The sequence below is a fragment of the Cololabis saira genome, chromosome 8 (genome assembly GCF_033807715.1).
Source record: "Cololabis saira isolate AMF1-May2022 chromosome 8, fColSai1.1, whole genome shotgun sequence".
Lineage (NCBI taxonomy): Eukaryota > Metazoa > Chordata > Actinopteri > Beloniformes > Belonidae > Cololabis > Cololabis saira.
Window position 1 is genome coordinate 21,156,433 of NC_084594.1, and position 17,902 is coordinate 21,174,334.

At 37.6% G+C, this 17,902-nt stretch overlaps 3 protein-coding genes across 13 annotated transcripts in view; 1 reads left to right on the forward strand and 2 right to left on the reverse strand.

Annotated features, from left to right (window-relative positions):
* cacna2d3 (calcium channel, voltage dependent, alpha2/delta subunit 3) overlaps nucleotides 1-3,843 on the reverse strand; it is a 39,255-nt gene extending 35,412 nt beyond the window's left edge. For all 3 annotated transcript variants that reach the window (XM_061727154.1, XM_061727153.1, XM_061727152.1), the window contains exons 1-2: nucleotides 3,649-3,843; nucleotides 2,128-2,209 (exon numbers count right to left, since the gene is read on the reverse strand). In XM_061727154.1, the coding sequence (XP_061583138.1) occupies nucleotides 2,128-2,209; nucleotides 3,649-3,773 (207 nt within the window). In that variant the 5' untranslated portion in view covers nucleotides 3,774-3,843. The remainder of the gene's footprint in view (nucleotides 1-2,127; nucleotides 2,210-3,648) is intronic.
* A 7,760-nt stretch (nucleotides 3,844-11,603) lies between these two features.
* Nucleotides 11,604-14,630, forward strand: parapinopsina (parapinopsin a). The gene is made up of 4 exons (XM_061727164.1): nucleotides 11,604-12,004; nucleotides 12,277-12,605; nucleotides 13,229-13,471; nucleotides 13,944-14,630. The coding sequence occupies exons 1-4, from the start codon at nucleotides 11,674-11,676 to the stop codon at nucleotides 14,055-14,057; spliced, it is 1,017 nt and encodes a 338-aa protein (XP_061583148.1). The 5' UTR covers nucleotides 11,604-11,673; the 3' UTR covers nucleotides 14,058-14,630.
* The window catches only part of cacna1da (calcium channel, voltage-dependent, L type, alpha 1D subunit, a), an 81,749-nt gene continuing 78,076 nt past the window's right edge, over nucleotides 14,230-17,902 (reverse strand). For 6 of the 9 annotated variants that reach the window (XM_061727163.1, XM_061727160.1, XM_061727161.1 and 3 more), the window contains one exon: nucleotides 14,231-17,419. In XM_061727163.1, the coding sequence (XP_061583147.1) occupies nucleotides 17,114-17,419 (306 nt within the window). In that variant the 3' untranslated portion in view covers nucleotides 14,231-17,113. Of the gene's footprint in view, nucleotides 17,420-17,902 lie in introns of all 9 variants that reach the window. The other 3 variants (XM_061727156.1, XM_061727155.1, XM_061727162.1) reach the window with 2 other exon arrangements.

The window sequence follows — 17,902 nt, forward strand, 5'->3', positions numbered from 1 at the left end:
TTACGATTAGTTTTTTTTATTGCAAAAAAGAAGTTAACTTAACCACTGGTCTTACACGGTAAAAAAAACAGTTTCAAGCTCGTGTGTTAAACTCAAACATTAGCAAATCTTTTAAATTTGCCCCTTGCTCAAAAGAGAGGCACCTGAGGCTTGTAGATTGATGAAGGCCTTTAACATTTCTCATCTCCCTCCGTGGTTGAAGGCTGCACCTTTTACTGAATTATGCATCTCTATAAATTCTGGCAAATGAAGTTATATTTTTGTGCTTGTGATAGTTTTAATTCGTAACTTTGCTGCTGTGGGGTGAATCAGAATCAGAATCAGAATCAGAAAGGGGGTTTATTGCCAAGTTTGTTAACACACACAAGGAATTTGTTGTGGTGATTGGTGCAATACAGTAAAAGTAAAAATAAAAATATAAATATAAATAAAAATATAAAGGGCAGAGTGGGCACTCTCTCCATGTTTGGAAACACCAACCATATAAAACTAAATGTTCTCATTTATCCACTCTGACTTATGTTAACAACTTAAATTCTTGTTTGTCCTCTCCATCCTGACTTCTCTGCCAGCTTATTTGGATGGTAGAGGCTGTAATTTATAAGGTGTTCATTTATTTACAATAAATTAACAAAGACTGTTTTCATGCAGCTTCACCATAATCATCTCCACTTGGTTATCAAATTCATCTGTCACAGGTTTTCTTCCTCTTTGTTAGAGCCTCTTTCTTTAGTCTATAACCAGGAGCTTAGGTTTATCTAAACACTTATAACCTTGTTCTTAATTCCAATCAGAATTATTACCCTTTAATGTCAAATTGTATCGAATACAAACAGGTGACACATTTAAGGTCGAACCCGAACCCTTAAATCCAGGATGGGTGGCCTCCTTTGACACCTGAGATGACCTTTACTGTGTAACTGGTTATTTGTCAGAGGGTGCTTTTCAAGGATTAAGCAGTTGTTTGCTTGGTGTGTGGGTTTTCATAGTCAAATAAATTCAAACCCCCAAAAAACGCCTACGGAAGATTTTGGACCTCTGGGTAAGGCAAAATGTACTGTAAATGTTGAGTTTAATCTTAAGAAATGGGATTAAATATACAGTTTTTAATTCAGGGTTCAGTGGTGGAGACAGCTTTACACAATAAAATGCATATATTTGCAATTCATGCAGTCTTTAGCCCTTTTTTAAAATCTTTATCAGGTTCCGATGTTTATTCCTATTTGAATTATTTAATATAAAATCATCAGTGTAACGTGCATTCAGAGAAACATTTAAAGCAACTAAGTATTTTGCGAAATACCATCTGCGACAAGGAACATTTACCTACTTATATATGCACAAAGATGCTCAAAATTCCTTCTGGACATGGTGTTTTATGTTTTCTTCTTCCCCTTTTTTAAGGCTTTCACCATTGTGAGCTTCATGTATGCTGTAAAACCGATACACCTGCCGCATTCATACAGAGGAGCACCTCCAGCTGTTTACTTCACACTCCCTGCTCAGATTCCATTTAAGTGAAATGGACAGTTCACCATTCATCAACCTGAGTTCCCCCCGAACACCTTTTTTAAACCAGAGACCTGTGAACACAGAGCGCACCTCTGCCATCAAGTGGTCAGAGAGCTACATCTACTCTTGTAGATCATAACTCATTCTCCATATCATCACACACACACACACACACACACACACACACACACACACACACACACACACACGATCAAACCCACCAACGTTTATTCAATTTGTCTCCTTTGTCGTTCATATCCAGAGGTTGAGAGCTCTGGACTCCAGAGGGTTCAGCGGCAAGATGAGATGAGAGAGGGATCTGAGCTGTGGTTAATGGCCCATATCAAGTACACACACACACACACACACACACACACACACACACACACACACACACACACACACACACACACACATAGAGCTCTGCCTCTCCCAAGCACACCTGATTCTCCTCTAAAATACCGCATCTGCATTCAGTTGAGACACTGAAATGTTTCTGCAGCCATTAAAGAAGGAACACAGCATTACAGCAAATGATGGGTGTAGTCACATGACCATTACACAAAGAGAACGCACTTTTGCGTGAAAAATAAAACAGAGAAATAAGAAGGGTACCTTTTGCAGCAGCTGGGATCCGGAATATTTAGCAGAAATAGATTTAATTTCTCCACCAAATGCAGAAGCCCAAAGCTTTACGCTGGGACAAGAAGAAGACAAAACAGGACAAATGTCAAAGAGGCTAAAAGTCCCCCACTTAAAATGGACTAAAAAAACACAACAAACAAACAACCAAACTCTATAAATCAAGGAACTGAATTAACATAATAAACAAACACAAAAAACATTTACAGTATGTTATCTTGGTGTAACAAAAGATATGTCCATTTGAATCTATTTTCCCTGCCTTCACATTGACTTCTTCCCTTCTTCTCCTGCTGCTGAATCCTCTTTATCTTTTTACTATCAGTCATAAGATCATCATCGTTAAGGTCCGGGGGGCTCTGATTTGCATCCTCTGTAGTGTAGCTATTGGAGCTTCTGCTAATAAAATGTGAAGGTCTTGTCTACATGTTCTCTGCAGCACACCAGAAAAAGAAGTGTTGGACCACCACAGTTGGAACAGACTGTATTTATATATATGTATATATATATATATATATATATATATATATATATATATTGCTTTCATTGTTTTTGAAGGATCATATTGGTGATGCAGCTTCTTTGATACCTGAGCTTTGTAGACATTAAATGAGGGGTGTACTAAGTTTTTAAGAAAAGCATTTACAAAAGATTTCTGAAAGGTTTCACGTTTCACAAAATCTTCCAATTTGCTGCATTATACAGTTCTACGATACTCTTTAAATGTAACATCATGTTGCAGATATTAAAGGTGCCACATGTGAAGAACTGAAAGTGATTTGTATAGTTACAATTTTCAGTTTTCAGAAAGACTGTAAAGAAGGCCTTTCATAGTCTTTATTTCCTAAGTTTAGATAATGCAGGGAAAATAATGCACCTTTAAGAAAAATAATTTGATCTTAAATCAATGATTTATTAACATGTTTGTTGTGTTTTGGACAGATAGAGAGAAATATTTTTAAAAGAAATACTTCTTAGCATTTTACAACATGTAATCACTAGTCTGGACTGACATCAGACACTGCATTTAAAGAAGCAATGCTTGTAGTAACATTTTAGTTTAGTTACCGCTCTCTTATTTGTAGCTACATGCTGGAATTTGTAGGTCTTATTACATATTTCCGTCAGCAAATATATAAAAAAACATCTGTAATCGTTTCCTCCGACCAAAAAGGCTATGTTTCGCAATCAGGGACAATGAATTACACTAGTATACGGTCTAAGTAGGAAACCAGCACAAATCTGTATTCAATTAAACCACACATGTTGGTGTTGAAGAAGAAATCCAAATCAAACAAGCGCAAGAAGCATGAAAGATTTCTGCAACGAAACACGTTGGTTGCTGTTTAAATTATTGCAATTTTTCTAAAAGCTTTTCCTTATTCATTCAATAATTTAGGTCTGCATTTATTGTGGAGTCACATTCTCCACTCTGTAAGAAATCAGCATATCAATTAGGGAATAAAGTTGCACAGCCGCTTAATTATCACTCACACTGACAGAGGGATCCCTTGCTGGGACCCCGCCACCTCCACCACATTGAAACCGACGAAGATCCAGAGCAGAAGGAAGCTGGTGCTGCACATGTGCGAGAACAGGATCCTGCAGTTTTCCTGCATCTCCGATCCTGTTTAAGAGCGGCGGTCCCAGTAAAAATCCCGTTTTAGCGCAGGGTTGCTCAACCCAGGGAGGAACTTCTCCAGCTGCTGCCAGCGCGTCGCCTTCACTATCTGACTGTGACTGAGAGGGAGGTGGAGGTGAAGATAGAGAGAGAGGGAGAGAGACCCCCCCCCCCCCCCCCCCCCCCTCACTGAAACCCACTCATTCGGCTCATGGTGCAGGAATTAGGGACATTTTTCAAAGGAAAACGCGCCGTCTATTGTCTTTATTGGCCGATCTGGAGTTTAAAGAAGCAAAATGTCATTTTTGGAGACCATGCAGGGCTTCATCCATTTATTTCGCATTTCAACGGGAAAATACAGCACGGATAAATGTATGAGATAAGATTATTCCTCACTATACACTGAATGCATGCATGCAAAACTGCACATCCCAACATTTCCCAAACATTTTTTTTTTTGTTTAATTGAATTGCACGTAATAAACGACACCTCACTCTTCTTATAAGAGATTGCTGACATGAAATATCTTTGTAGGAGATAATGAGCCTGCAGATATGTGATGAAGGCGCAGCACCGTCAGCGGCACAATGAAAGATGGAAAAATAAGAGAGTTAGAGAGAAATTGATAGTTATCATATGGATTTGGAAAGAACGGCAGTGTGCGCTCAGTGATGACAAATAGCCCGTAGCTACTGGAACTCAAAGATGAAAAAGATAAACGTCCATGAGAAAACGTCTTAAGTTTGTGCATTCCCCTGATTGGCCGGGGTCTAATTAATCACTTGGTACGGTGACGTCATGTCACCCACCAGCAACTTTTCCCCGTGCAGCCCTGGACCTGCAGCAGCTCCTCTGCAGCATGCAGACGGGAGGAAAAGTGTTTCCCGTTTTTCAATCACACCGGAAGATGTCCCCATCGTCCTGCGCTGTAAATGCTTATTAAAAAGCGATAATGATGTCAAGGCGCGGTTGATGCAGCGCGCCCTCGCCCCCACCTCCACCCCTCCTTCTTTAACACTATTGCCTCTACAGAAACCATGTTTCGACTTGAGGCTTTTATTAGTTTAGTAATTGCATCGTACATCAAAGTTGAGGGGTTTGTGCTGCCTGGGACATGCCGATAAGGGCCTGCAAGTTGGATGACGAGTAATATCATCCAGTCTCTTCCCTGACCGGCGGCCTTCTCACAACCCCCTCTCCCGGAATGCTTTAATTGACTAAATAACAATAAAAGCAGCCCTCTATCAACCACCATGGCTTTATTGGAGCCGAGCAAAGACTCCATAACTGGCCCTGCACACGTGTCCTTGAACAAGTCACAAGTGCTGTGTGTGCACGTTTTTTTTTTATATATATTTTTTTAATCAACACATCAACACACATCCTAAACCACTTTTCATACACAAGTGCAGTGCAAATACAAAAGTTTTGAAAAGGCATGTGTGCTAACAAAGCAAAGTGGAAAATTGAAAGAATAAGAAGAGTGTTTTACAAACAGGTAGGCCTACTAACATTAAAAAAAACTAAAATGGGTAAATGTGCTCAAAAGACAAAAAGAACATGTTAAAACAGTTTGCAAAGAGATACGGGTCTCTGTTGAGTATGGAGGATTTTTTGTGCCAAAATTAAATAAATAAATACATCATTAATTAATTAAATTGGGAATTAAATATATCATTAATTAATTAAATGTGTCATTAATTAATTAAAATTAGAATGAAATATGTCATTAATTAATTAAAATACAATTCATTTTAAGTAAAAATATATATTTATTGTTTCAGCATTTAATTAATTAATGACACATTTAATTAATGATTTCGTGTTGCGTGTGAATCATGAAATGTAAAACTGCATTTAATTAATTAATGACACATTTAATTAATGATTTCGTGTTGCTGAATCATGAAATGTAAATGCAAAACTGTCAGTTTCACTCGTCAAACTCAGTGGGCGGATTCCAAACACCTGATTGGTTCCCCTGCACATCAAGTCAAGGCAAATCGAATCCACATAATGGATTGTTGCAGGGCTTGTGGACACATAACGATAAACTAGACCCACGTTCAGACTGCAGGCAAATCTGATTCATATCTGATTCCTTCTCATGTCCGATTATCAGGGCTGACTGTCCACACTGTTTTTAGCAAGTGTCCATATCGGATCTGGCTCTGTTCAGACTGGGCCACATCATTGACTGATCTGACGGGTTGCCGTAGCAACGACGTCGGAGCGGAGGCGTCACCCAGCGCGTGTATTGTGTGAAGTCATGTATTTCTTTTATATATATAAAAAAATCCCAAAATATCTGTACCGTTTCTGATTGGGTCGACACTGCGCATCATTTTTAGACATAAAAATGAACGCATACCGCAAAAGTTGTGTCTCGGCGGAGGGACCCGGCGTCCCAGCAAAATGAGAAACAGAAAAGTGTTCAGAACAAAACCACCAGCAAAATAACAAACCAACCAACAAAGCTCAGAGTTAACAAAACGATATATATATATATATATATATATATATATATATATATATATATATATATATATATATATATATATATATAATAACTATAATACAACTCTATTAAAATGGAAAATAGAAAAAAATGTATTATTGCAGGTTTAACATTAAGCAGGTTTTGAGCATATGGGTATTATATTTCCATCATTAGGGAGAACCCCTATGACAGAATCATCACTGTCTAATGTTCTATCTAATGACAGAATTATCACTGTTTCAGCAGGTCTCTTAGGTTTATAATTCAGATTAATTTTCGTTTACATATAACATTGTTTGTAGTCATTTTAGTGCAATTTAAAGCTTATTTCTAAAAATAAAATCAGCACTGTAGGCAGCGATCTTGGACCAGCGGCCACTCTGATTGGTCCAGCACGCTCACGTGACAATATCGAAGCACTTTGTGTCAACTCCGCCTCTGGAAATAGTTCCACTTTTAAAACATCGTTTGTGAAGCCAGTTTCCCGAGATCGGACTTCGACGGCTAGATAAATGCTTGGCATCAATAGCTGTATATGTTGAAGTGAATGGCATGAGATAATAAGTCGTGCGCACGAGATAACAATAATAATTTCCATGTCACCTCCAGGGCTCCGTACAGACCAAAGCAGTGGATTCCACTAGATTTGCGTTAGCTCCGCCCACTGAGTTTGACGAGTGAAACTGACAGTTTTACATTTACATTTCATGATTCAGCAACACGAAATCATTAATTAAATGTGTCATTAATTAATTAAATGCAGTTTTACATTTCATGATTCACATGCAACACGAAATCATTAATTAAATGTGTCATTAATTAATTAAATGCTGAAACAATAAATATATATTTTTACTTAAAATGAATTGTATTTTAATTAATTAATGACATATTTCATTCTAAATTTAATTAATTAATGACACATTTAATTAATTAATGATATATTTCATTCCCAATTTAATTAATTAATGATGTATTTATTTATTTAATTTTGGCACAAAAAATCCTCCATAGTTGAGGAGGTTTGGTTTCATTTTATTCTTAATTAGAGCAGAGGGTGTCTTGTTTTGCAGGAACGGAACCTGAGAGAATTACATCGCCGTGAAATGACAGTAATCATGAGAACTACAAGCAATGCTGGATTATGAAAGACAAGAGCAGGGTCGCCCCTGCAGGACACGCGCTGTGCGCAGGGGCCTCAGCTTCCAACGGGGGCCACATTTTGCGCGAGGGGACGCATGCATGCATGAATGCACATATGCGCAATGGATGCTCGACATCTGACCAATCAGAGGGCTGCGCGCGCAGGCAGGCTCTTGCAGAGCTGCAGAAGGTGAGATTTCAACATGAGAAGACGTCACGAAACAGGAGCCAGCAAGAAAAAAGGAGGAAAAAAGGCAAAACACGAGAAAACGCCTGCTTCATTTGAAGGTGGGTATGTTGTTGAAATAAACTTTGTCGCACAAACACTTAAGCTGACACTCATTTGATAAAAATCTCTGTCTAGACTGGAGAATTGTGTTTTTCCAGCGGCCTGGCCCTGGATTAACATTTATTGAACGCCTTGTCAACGCCCTATGCATTCACCTCTGCTGAAAAAGAGTGGTAAAACGACCAGTTGGTTGTATATACTGTAGCATATTGACTATAATGTTATATCAATTTATGTTGTTAAGAAGTTTTCGACCTCATTGATGACTTTGCCTCTAGAAAATAGAGACGTGTGCATCTGTAAAAGGCACACGTGCATGTTTGGTTCTGATTTCAGACCTGCATGCGAAACCTGCTTTCAGTTTTTTTGTGGGGGATTGATGTGGTGGGAGTAACTTTCTTTTGATGAGTAATTGATGACTATTTGTGACTCGGATTTGTTTCAGTTACATTTTTTTTTTGAATTTGATATTTATTTATTATTTCAGGTTGACGTTTTTTATTTTATTTGACTCATACAGTCAAACTACTGTATCTACAGTACATTTGTTATTATGAATAACGGTTATCAAGTTAAATAGCATGTTGTCATACGGCCATTTTATGCCTATGATACATTTGGGATGGGGAAAGGTTTAAGGATGTGGGGCGGGGGGCCTCCACATAACATTTCGCTTAGGGCCCCAATTTGTTCAGGGACGGCTCTGGACAAGAGTTCTCGGGGCATTGCAAGGAACAACAAACTGTTTGGGATTAGTTGGAGCTTGGCCACTAAAGACTTTGTAAGTAAATTGGAATTCCAATTTTAGAAGGCTAAAACAGATTTTTCTTGTCATTATCTCTGCGTATTTAAAATAAAATACATGGACCAGGTCATCCACACTGTTTTGTGAAATAATTCTCCTAAATTTGGATAAAATGATGCAGATTAAAGAATGTCTCTAATGTTTAAAAATGCAAATCAGAGAATGTTTGTTACAAGTGAAATCTTCCTGTGCCAGAATCCCATGACATGATTGATCCACTCTCTCCTTTGCGTTAATTGACATTACATACATGTTAGCAGACGCTTATACCCAACGGTTCTAGGAAAACGCTCAGTACCCCCAAAACACTAACCTTCTGCTTGAAGGATGCGCACATATCACCTCCTCTATAGTTAAAGAGGAGACGTTTTCCTGAAAAAGACCCATTTTTATCATTGTGACTTAGTCTAGGGCTGCTCATTTTCAACTATTAACTTAGATTGTTTATCACAGAAAGTATCGCAGCCACAGACTTCAGTTTGATTTTGTTGTTCCCTTCCCAACTACTTTTTTCTTTTTACGTTTAATTTTGCACTGCTGGCCCTAAACTGAAAACAAGTATGTTTAAAATAAATGTTTATGATGTATTTCAGCATTTATCATGCACTTTTATTCATTAAATACATCTTTAAAAATGAGCTTGCTGTCTTAAATCAATTCATCTTCTCTTTTCACTACTGACAGTAGTAAAGTAGTAGTATTAAATGTTTTTTTTTGAAGATGTTCTGCTTAAAAAAAAACAACATTTAATCATGAACATCCTCCCCTTGATTGTGATAAAATGATAATAAGCAACTTGCAATCTGCAAAACCAACTTTAACATGTCATTCAGTTTTGTAAACAGACATCAATGAAGCCTCTGAAAAGATGACAGAAGGAGATGGTGAACATTTCAAAATTCTCACAAGTGGATCAGGCTGAAATCCTCTGTCTTGAACCATCGACAAAGCTGTTGTAATCTGGGTCTTGACTTAATTCAGTGTAAACCTCTTAGAAGGTGAAACATCGGACACCTCTTGTCTGGCTCTCTTGTTAAATCTTTGGTCTTAACCTCACCTCCGCCAGGATGAATTACTCAATCCACACCTTTTCCAGCATTCAGCAAACTGAGGGTCTCGTTAATGACAGCCTGTTGAAACAATAATTAAAAACATCGCTCATCATATGTTGTGATTTGGTCTCGATTTAAAAATCTCTTGACGTAACTAAGAATCTACAAGAGTTGAAAATCTAAACATATTTATTTAACTGCTGACAAATTATTTAAAATGATATCTGAGCATGTAGTAGGAAAAGGCCATCATCTGAAGCAGATCCCTGGATTCAAAATCATACACTCTTTTAATAGTTGTTGATTTTATTTGAGTTCAGCATTTTTATATAAAAAAAGAGAAGATGTAAATGAAAGCTCAAGTGGTTACATCAGCATTTGAGAATTAGAGCGATTAATAGGATCTCACAGCAAGAACAGTCTCTTTAATTGTCCGCCAGAAAACACGACCTCAAGATGTTTCAGAGAAGCTTAAACTGAGTGGGTCATGCTGCACTTGTGCATTTGATGCATGTGTCAGCAAATGTAATCACAATCAGTAATTCGGTCACATGACTGCCATTTGTCTGCATTGTAACTTTTACTTTGACGCTTTAAACACATTTCACAGCCATTCCTCGTATATTTAAATACAAATTTTATTTTATTTTCCTGCTAATACTTATTATACATTATATGTGGTGTTTACTTATTTTAAGTTTCTTCTCATTTTTCGATGCCATATCTTTAAGATTAACACCAAATGGTTTGGGCAAAAGTATAGGATATTGTCTCCTCACAGTATGTACAGTACTAAAAAGAAAAAAAGGTGGCATTGTGCTGACAGTCAGTATGATTTGATATGTTACTGATAAGCTTTTTCACGACTTGTCTTCTTCTCCAATACATTTATTGTTGGATATTCACTCGTCTGCCTTGACAAAAGATGAGAACACTTTTATGTCACAATAATCTTTTCATTTCGTAAAATACAACATCTGACAAGAACTGATAACGGCAAATGTAAACATGAAGTTGTGTGTTATATAAAGCAAACTTTATTCCAATTCTTTAGAGAGATAAATTAAATTATTAAATTTATATTTAATAATCATTACATTTGTAAGAAATATATTTGTTATTAGTAGACGATGCATTGGTAGTTAATGGCCTGGTAAGAAGAGCACACCTAACACATTTAAGTTTTTATTTTTAATTTTATTTAATACGTTTATCACTAGCCTTTAATTCAATTCAATTCAATTCAATTTTAGATGTTATAGCGTCTAATACAACCATTTTACCATTTTAAGTTTCTACCTTCTTAAATGTGTTATTGACTCACATTATTGTGATTGTGCTTCAATAAATATTCCTCCGAGGATGATCATGTTAATTACAACATGGTCACATCCTGAAATATTCTTTATTTGTTTGGGTTATCTAATGTCTTCATGTCACATTTTTCAGTTTTCATGTAGAGCAGGGTCGGTAAACTACTATTACCCAGAATATGTCAGTATTATATCCTTTAGTTTTCACATTTTGGTTTCTAAGCCTTTCATAAATCATTTCTTGTTTTTTCAGTTTAAATATGTTTGAAAGCAGTCTCTAAAACACTTTGGTCAGCATCTGCTCTTTCAGACGTGCTCTACAAATAAACTGACCTGACTTTGTTTTGATGCTGATTAAACTTCCACTGACCCCTGGTTTGTGTAAGAGCAGCAGGAAAGAGAGGCAGGAGAGGGTGGAGGGGCTGCAGGGGGAAGATAGTGACAAAAAGAACCAAAACCAGATTACTTCAATCTTTTCTGTACTTTGAATGCAACATAATTTCTCAACCCCCTTTTCGTCTCCAGGCTTTGTTGGCTTCACTTTATTCTTTTTAAAATAATTATTTAGGTTCTTGTTCAGCTTCATTTTCTGTTAGTCCAATTGCAATCAAGCAAAAGGTGAGGGATCAAGGATGATCATGGGAAGGAATTACTCTTTGTTAAGTCCAGATCCAAAGGATTTATTCGGGCCTCTAATCTCAGCTGCCCCACTCAACTATTGAGGTATTGAACATCAAGCAGGTGCATCTTAAGAGGAAACAGCAGTACTGGGCCACTCTTCCCAGCTTTGCATCCATGCAGCCCTCCATGCTTTTACCAAATGCTTCCTTCTACATGGCTCCAGAGGGGGACCCCCCACTGTCACGCGCCGGCTTCATCATATTGTCCATTATTATGGCCATTTTCACTGTTCCAGCCATCGTACTCAACGCCACAGTGATCATCGTGTCCCTCCTGCACAAACAGCTGAGGCAGCCACTCAACTACGCTCTAGTGAACATGGCTGTGGCTGATCTGGGCACAGCCATGATTGGAGGGGGGCTTTCTGTGGTCAACAACGCTCAGGGCTACTTTTCCCTGGGCAGAACAGGCTGCGTGATAGAGGGTTTCGCAGTGTCCTTGTGCGGTGAGTCAAAGCAGGAGTGCTGCATAGGTGGAACGGTTTGATAGTTTTTTCTGCACATTTTGTGTTAAATTACTGTTTTCTTTTTGATTCTATATCTATTTTTTATTGTGTAAAGTGAATGGTTTTAGATTAACAAAAGCACGACTGGTCCAACATCTCATCTAGTTCTTTTTCCTTCGATCAAAGTAAAATATTTACACATTTAATGAATTAAGATTGACTTATACATTTCTGCCAGGTGCCTTCAAAAGTCTTTTCTCACATTTCTGCAGGCATCGCATCCCTGTGCACAGTTGCTTTGATTGCAGTGGAGAGGATGTTTGTGGTGTGCAAGCCTCTGGGACAAATAACGTTCCAGAAGAAGCATGCCGTTGGAGGTATCGCCCTGTCCTGGCTGTGGTCCCTCACCTGGAACCTGCCTCCGTTGTTCGGATGGGGCAGGTACGAGCTGGAAGGTGTTGGGACGTCCTGTGCACCAGACTGGCACAACAGAGACCCCCATAATGTCTCCTACATCCTCACTTATTTTGCTGTGTGCTTTGCTGTTCCTTTTGCCTTGATCTTGATCTCCTACGGTAAACTGGTGTGGACGTTACGCCAGGTGAGCTATCGTACACCATCACAGGCAGTGGTCGCATTTATTAACAATGTTTGAACTTGAGAATTTCAATTTTATGTAGTTTTATATTTCTCTGCACTTCACTGAAGCACTAAAGCACATTTAGGACATCTATGCTTAGCAACTATACTTCATTAAAATTTAATTCATTAAAAAGTAAGCCAAATGTTGTAAAACAACAAGTAAAGACATACATTAACTCAATATTTCAGAGATTTAACACAGTTTAGTATTTGGAATAGATCTCGGTGTCTTGCTGAGGTTTTGTTTAAATATCATCCAGAAAGTTCTTAGCTGACATTTAAATATAAATAAATATCAAACAATATGAAAAGTTAAGAAAAAAAGACATAATACAGTTTATATCTGCCTGCTCACGATTAGTAGGAGGCAGATATCGAAAATAGATGCTCGAATGTTGCATGAAAAGGTATAGATCTACTATTTCTTATGATAAAGCATTTTCTTTTGATGCTTTGGAAAAATTTGACTTATATTAATTAACTCTGAATAAGTTACTTTTCAAAAAGAAAGAAAAAGATGCTACAAGTAGTCTTGAGTCAGTGTTAGAAACATGGTACATGTTTTGACACCCTGTGTCACAGGTATCAAAGATGGCTTGTGTGGAAGGGGGAGCAGTGGCTAAAGGGGAGATGAAGGTGGCATCCATGGTGATCCTGATGGTCCTGACTTTCCTGATCAGCTGGCTGCCTTATGCCAGCCTGGCCTTGCTTGTTGTGTTCAACCCTGACGTGAAGATCCATCCACTGGTGGGCACGGTGCCCGTCTACATGGCCAAGAGCAGCACTGCGTACAATCCCATCATCTACATCTTCCTCAACAAACAGGTACTGGATGGGATTTGTAACTGTAGGAGGATGATGCATGAGCTTTAAAGGCGCCTGCTGTTTTTCAATTGCATTTGTTCTTATGTTTTTAACTTATTGGTAGTCTTTAATTTAATGTTTGTCATAAGATAAGGGGAACTTTAATTAATAATGGTGGCTCACATACATACACATATATATATATATATATATATATATATATATATATATATATATATATATATATATATATATATATATATATATATATATATATATATATATATATATATATATATAAAGGTTTTTTGAGCCAGCCTCGGCATAAACATATATATGCAGACCGTGTATCAAAGAAAAAAAAGAGGGAAAAAGGAAAAAAGTAATTTAGGCTCTTTAGCAAGATAAACACCTTTTATATAAAAAAAGGAAGAATGTTCTTCATCTTGCTGAATAACCTATTTACGTTTTATAACGTATTCTTTTTCCTCAGTTTCGTAAATATGCTGTGCCCTTCCTGCTGTGTGGCAAAGAGATGGCGGAGGAGGACGAGGCATCAGAGACGACAACCGTCATTGAGACTACAAACAAAGTGTCTCCCAGCTGAAATGTACAAATGTCTTCATACCTGTTTTGTCGCACAAACCTGAAAGTTTTCTAGACTGTGAGATGAAATGGCAGACAAGAAATATATCAACGACAGCGTTAATGTCACTGATTTTTGTGTGAGTGGAATACCATTAAACAAGAACAGTAATTCAGCATAAGTTTATTCAGTAATGATTGATAGAAAAAAAAATATCCGTATTGATCGAAGTAAAGTCAAGGCCGAAATTAAATGAAAAATACAAAAAAATGTATCAATACAAAATCTAGAGGATTAAATATATATTAAAGCATTTGCTACTAAGAGAAATTATGTTTACTGAATAAAAACATTGAGGAGCAAATATCAAGACTTTCAAGTAGAGAACATTACCATGGGTCTTCCCATACCTTTGTACATATTTTACATTATCTTCTATTTTAATACAGCTTTCTGAACATTAATAGTTGTAATAGCATTAATAATCATAACATGATGAAGAAAAACTAATATAAACATTTGTAATGAATATGCATTTCTCTGTAAACTGGTACTTTACCATTTGATTTTTTCGCCCTACCTGTGAAACAAAGGAACAGCTCACCTCGAAAATAGTCTTCTTTTCTTTTTTTTACTGTTTCATTCCCAGCATGGAAAGGTGAGGTGCAAATGACAGATATAGATTCCACTAAACCATACACACAGTCACAAAAGTACAAAATTGTCTCACCTTAATACACAAATCTGTTTAGAAAAAGGAGAAACAAAAGCACTATACATTTACTTGTGCAAAGACAAACAGTTATGTGCTAATATTTAAATACCATTGGTATAACTGAACCAAATCATTGTTTTCTTTTTTCAGGAATCCCTGACATGAGGTAAAAGTAAGTTCTTCTCATCTTTAGTTTAACACAACTTTTAAAAGTGTTTACAAAAGAATGCATATCTTCAGTTCATCAGTACTGTAATTGCTACAAAGTACAATGTGCCTTTTATGTGCATTGGTCCTTCTATATGACAGCAATCAACAAAAGGACTAGAACACATTATTTTTTTTAAACTCTAAAACAATTCAAAGAGCCCTTTCAATGTGCACACGAAACGGAAAACCTACATTTTCATGACAGTATCTGGTTGAATTAAGAGTGCATGACGCACAAGTCAAGCACTCATCAACGACAGATCAAAATGACCGTTCAAATCCTCGGTGGTATTTTAAACTTCCGGTGGTAAATGCCTGGAAAAAGCCAATTCCAGTTTCTTTATGGGATGAATCAATGAATGATAGCTGATGAAAACAAAAAAACCCAAACATATTGTTGATTTCAGTTTCTCCTTTTTATGCATCCTTTTTTTTTTAAATATTTTTATTCACCCTCCGAGCTCTTACAACAGAAATACAAAAAGACCAGGCTTAATCCTACTCCCTCTTTTTTTTTTTTAAGAGTCTGACTACGCAGCCAGTAAAGACGATGATATGTTGTCATGGTTGCCTAACGAGGTATACTGTATGCAAGAAGCAGGCAGGCTGAGAGAGAAATGGGTCGAGGGGTTAGTATTGCTTTGCTTCTCTCTAGCATCCTGACACCAGGAGACCTTTGGATGTGTGCATGCGTCTTAGATGAAGGCTAAGATGTGACTGCAACGTACACAGGTTTCATGGACACGGTAATCAACGAAAGAAAATGTCATGGAAAAAATCCCAGCACAAGCTCTGAGCAACATCAATTTATCCCTGTTATTACCTTCTATCATTTTCAGTTTTTTCAGCAGCAAAAAGGGATTTGAGTAGGGGCCAGAAGTCTAGAATCAGGAACCAACCAAAATAAATTTAAAACAAAAAGCAGCATTATTTATGCACAATGCATTTTAGATTCTGATGCACACTCTGCACAAAATATGCAAACAAATGTGCTCACAAGATCTGTATAAAGCACTGGATGCTGAGGTTTGCCGGCTAAAAAAAAGGCTCCTTTAAAGGGGTTTCAACCTTATACAACTGGTGTTGGTGTCATGAACTAACATATGGACTCATACGCTAAGAAATCCAAGCCATTTGTGTGTCTTGTGCAGATGTGTTGCAAGAGCAGAACCTCTAAAATGTTGTTTTTATAGGCAAAATAAAGAGTGCATATTAGCAAAAAAATAAAAGGCATTTGAATAATAGATTAGTGTACTTCATAAAACAATGCAAACCTGCTTTTATAGCATAGCATAGGAGTCACAAGGGTTCATATTGCTGATCTTTTAAATGATACATAATTACAAAATATAAATTTTCTCTTTACAAAGTTTCTCTTGTTATAATACAATTTATAGCATGTCAACTAGGAAATATTAATCAGGCTATTCTTAAGTTTTAAAATAACCCACCTGCTAATGGATTTATCACAAATGCTTTCGTTGCTTCAAAAGTTCACGTCTCAAGTTGAATCATGCTATAAGGAGGACAGTTCATTCCTGCATAATCTGGCACAACTCTGTTGGTGCTCCTGACACTTTCCCTCAACTCTAGCCACCTTCAAACAACCTGCTCTAACAACAAAGCCAACGTGGTTTTCCAACATCTATATGACAAGATATGCCTCTATATATATATATATATACGCTTGCATTGAAAACTTGCATGATATGCCAAACCCTAATAAAGTGACTGAGGTAATGACATCATACATCTGATTGTCATCACCCTTAGGAGACCTGCCCTTTGGAGTATCTCACACTTGTGCCAGTCGGTCCAGCTCTTTCACCAGCATCAATGTCCTCACGTCATAACGGCGGCAGGCTGTTCCCTTCATGCTACCGCCAGCTCGTTGGAGGAGGGTCCTGTTGGTCCCTCTGTGCTCAGCAGATATGGTAGCTAGCTCTGTGCTGTGACTCCTTTGCTGGAAGGTGGAGAGCAGAAGAATGGGACTACTGTGGTTTGTCTCTCTTCAATATGCCTTTTGTCTTCAGTTTAAAAGGCACTTCTTTTGGTCAGAGCAAACAGATGCATTTCTTTTTTTTACATTTTTTTTTTATTTTCACAATTGCTGTCAAGATAGTTTCTGGTCTGCAGAGTTCTTCAGCCGCTGCTATAAAGTTGTGATGCAGATCATCTCGTCTGCCAGGTCCTCCTCATAGGGAGCTCTGGGTTCTGTCTCCGGATCCTCGTCACTGTAGCTGGCTCCAGTGTCCTGCAGTTCATAGTCCCTTGGAGTTAGAAATGGAAAAACGTTGACCCCATTAATGGCCGGGGCCACTCCTCCATTCAGCAGGTGGCTGGCTGCGCTCTCCATCTCGTCTATCGTCATCTCACACGCGTCCGCTATCTCGTGCTTTGTGGCTGCAACAAACTTAGGATCCTTGGCGTATCTCCCAAGACCCTCCGATATTAAAACCTGCAGGACAAAATGTGTTACTAGGACATTTTAGAGCAAGTTTGAAAAATAAGCATTCGAGGTAAAGCTGTACGGTGGCCGAGACCCGCCATTGCTGAAAATAAAAGTAACGCTGCAAACAGAAACAAACGCCGCTGCAAATAAAATAAACGCTACAAACAAATAGAAACGCCGCTGCAAATAAAAGAAATGCTGAAAATATAAAGAAACCCCGCTGCAAATAAAATAAAAAACGACGCAAGGGGGGACTTCTCCTCTCACGTACTGTAAAAAAACACCGGTGCATCAGCAAAAATAGTCCCCGGTAATTCACTTCCGTTGTGGCTTTTTTATTTGCGTCGTTTTTTTTTATTTGCAGCTGTGTTTCTTTATATTTGCAGCGTTTTTTTTATTTGCAGCGGCGTTTATTTTATTTGCAGCGCCGTTTCTTTTTATTTGCAGCATTTATTTAATTTGCAGCAGCGTTTGTTTCTGTTTGCAGCG

What these genes read in the sequence shown, in the direction of transcription:
- parapinopsina (XM_061727164.1), top strand. Translation starts at nt 11,674, where the DNA reads ATGCAGCCCTCCATGCTTTTACCAAATGCTTCCTTCTACATGGCTCCA. An exon ending in TTTCGCAGTGTCCTTGTGCG is followed by an intron (nt 12,005 to 12,276) that starts GTGAGTCAAAGC and finishes ACATTTCTGCAG; the next exon opens with GCATCGCATCCCTGTGCACA. An exon ending in TGGTGTGGACGTTACGCCAG is followed by an intron (nt 12,606 to 13,228) that starts GTGAGCTATCGT and finishes CCTGTGTCACAG; the next exon opens with GTATCAAAGATGGCTTGTGT.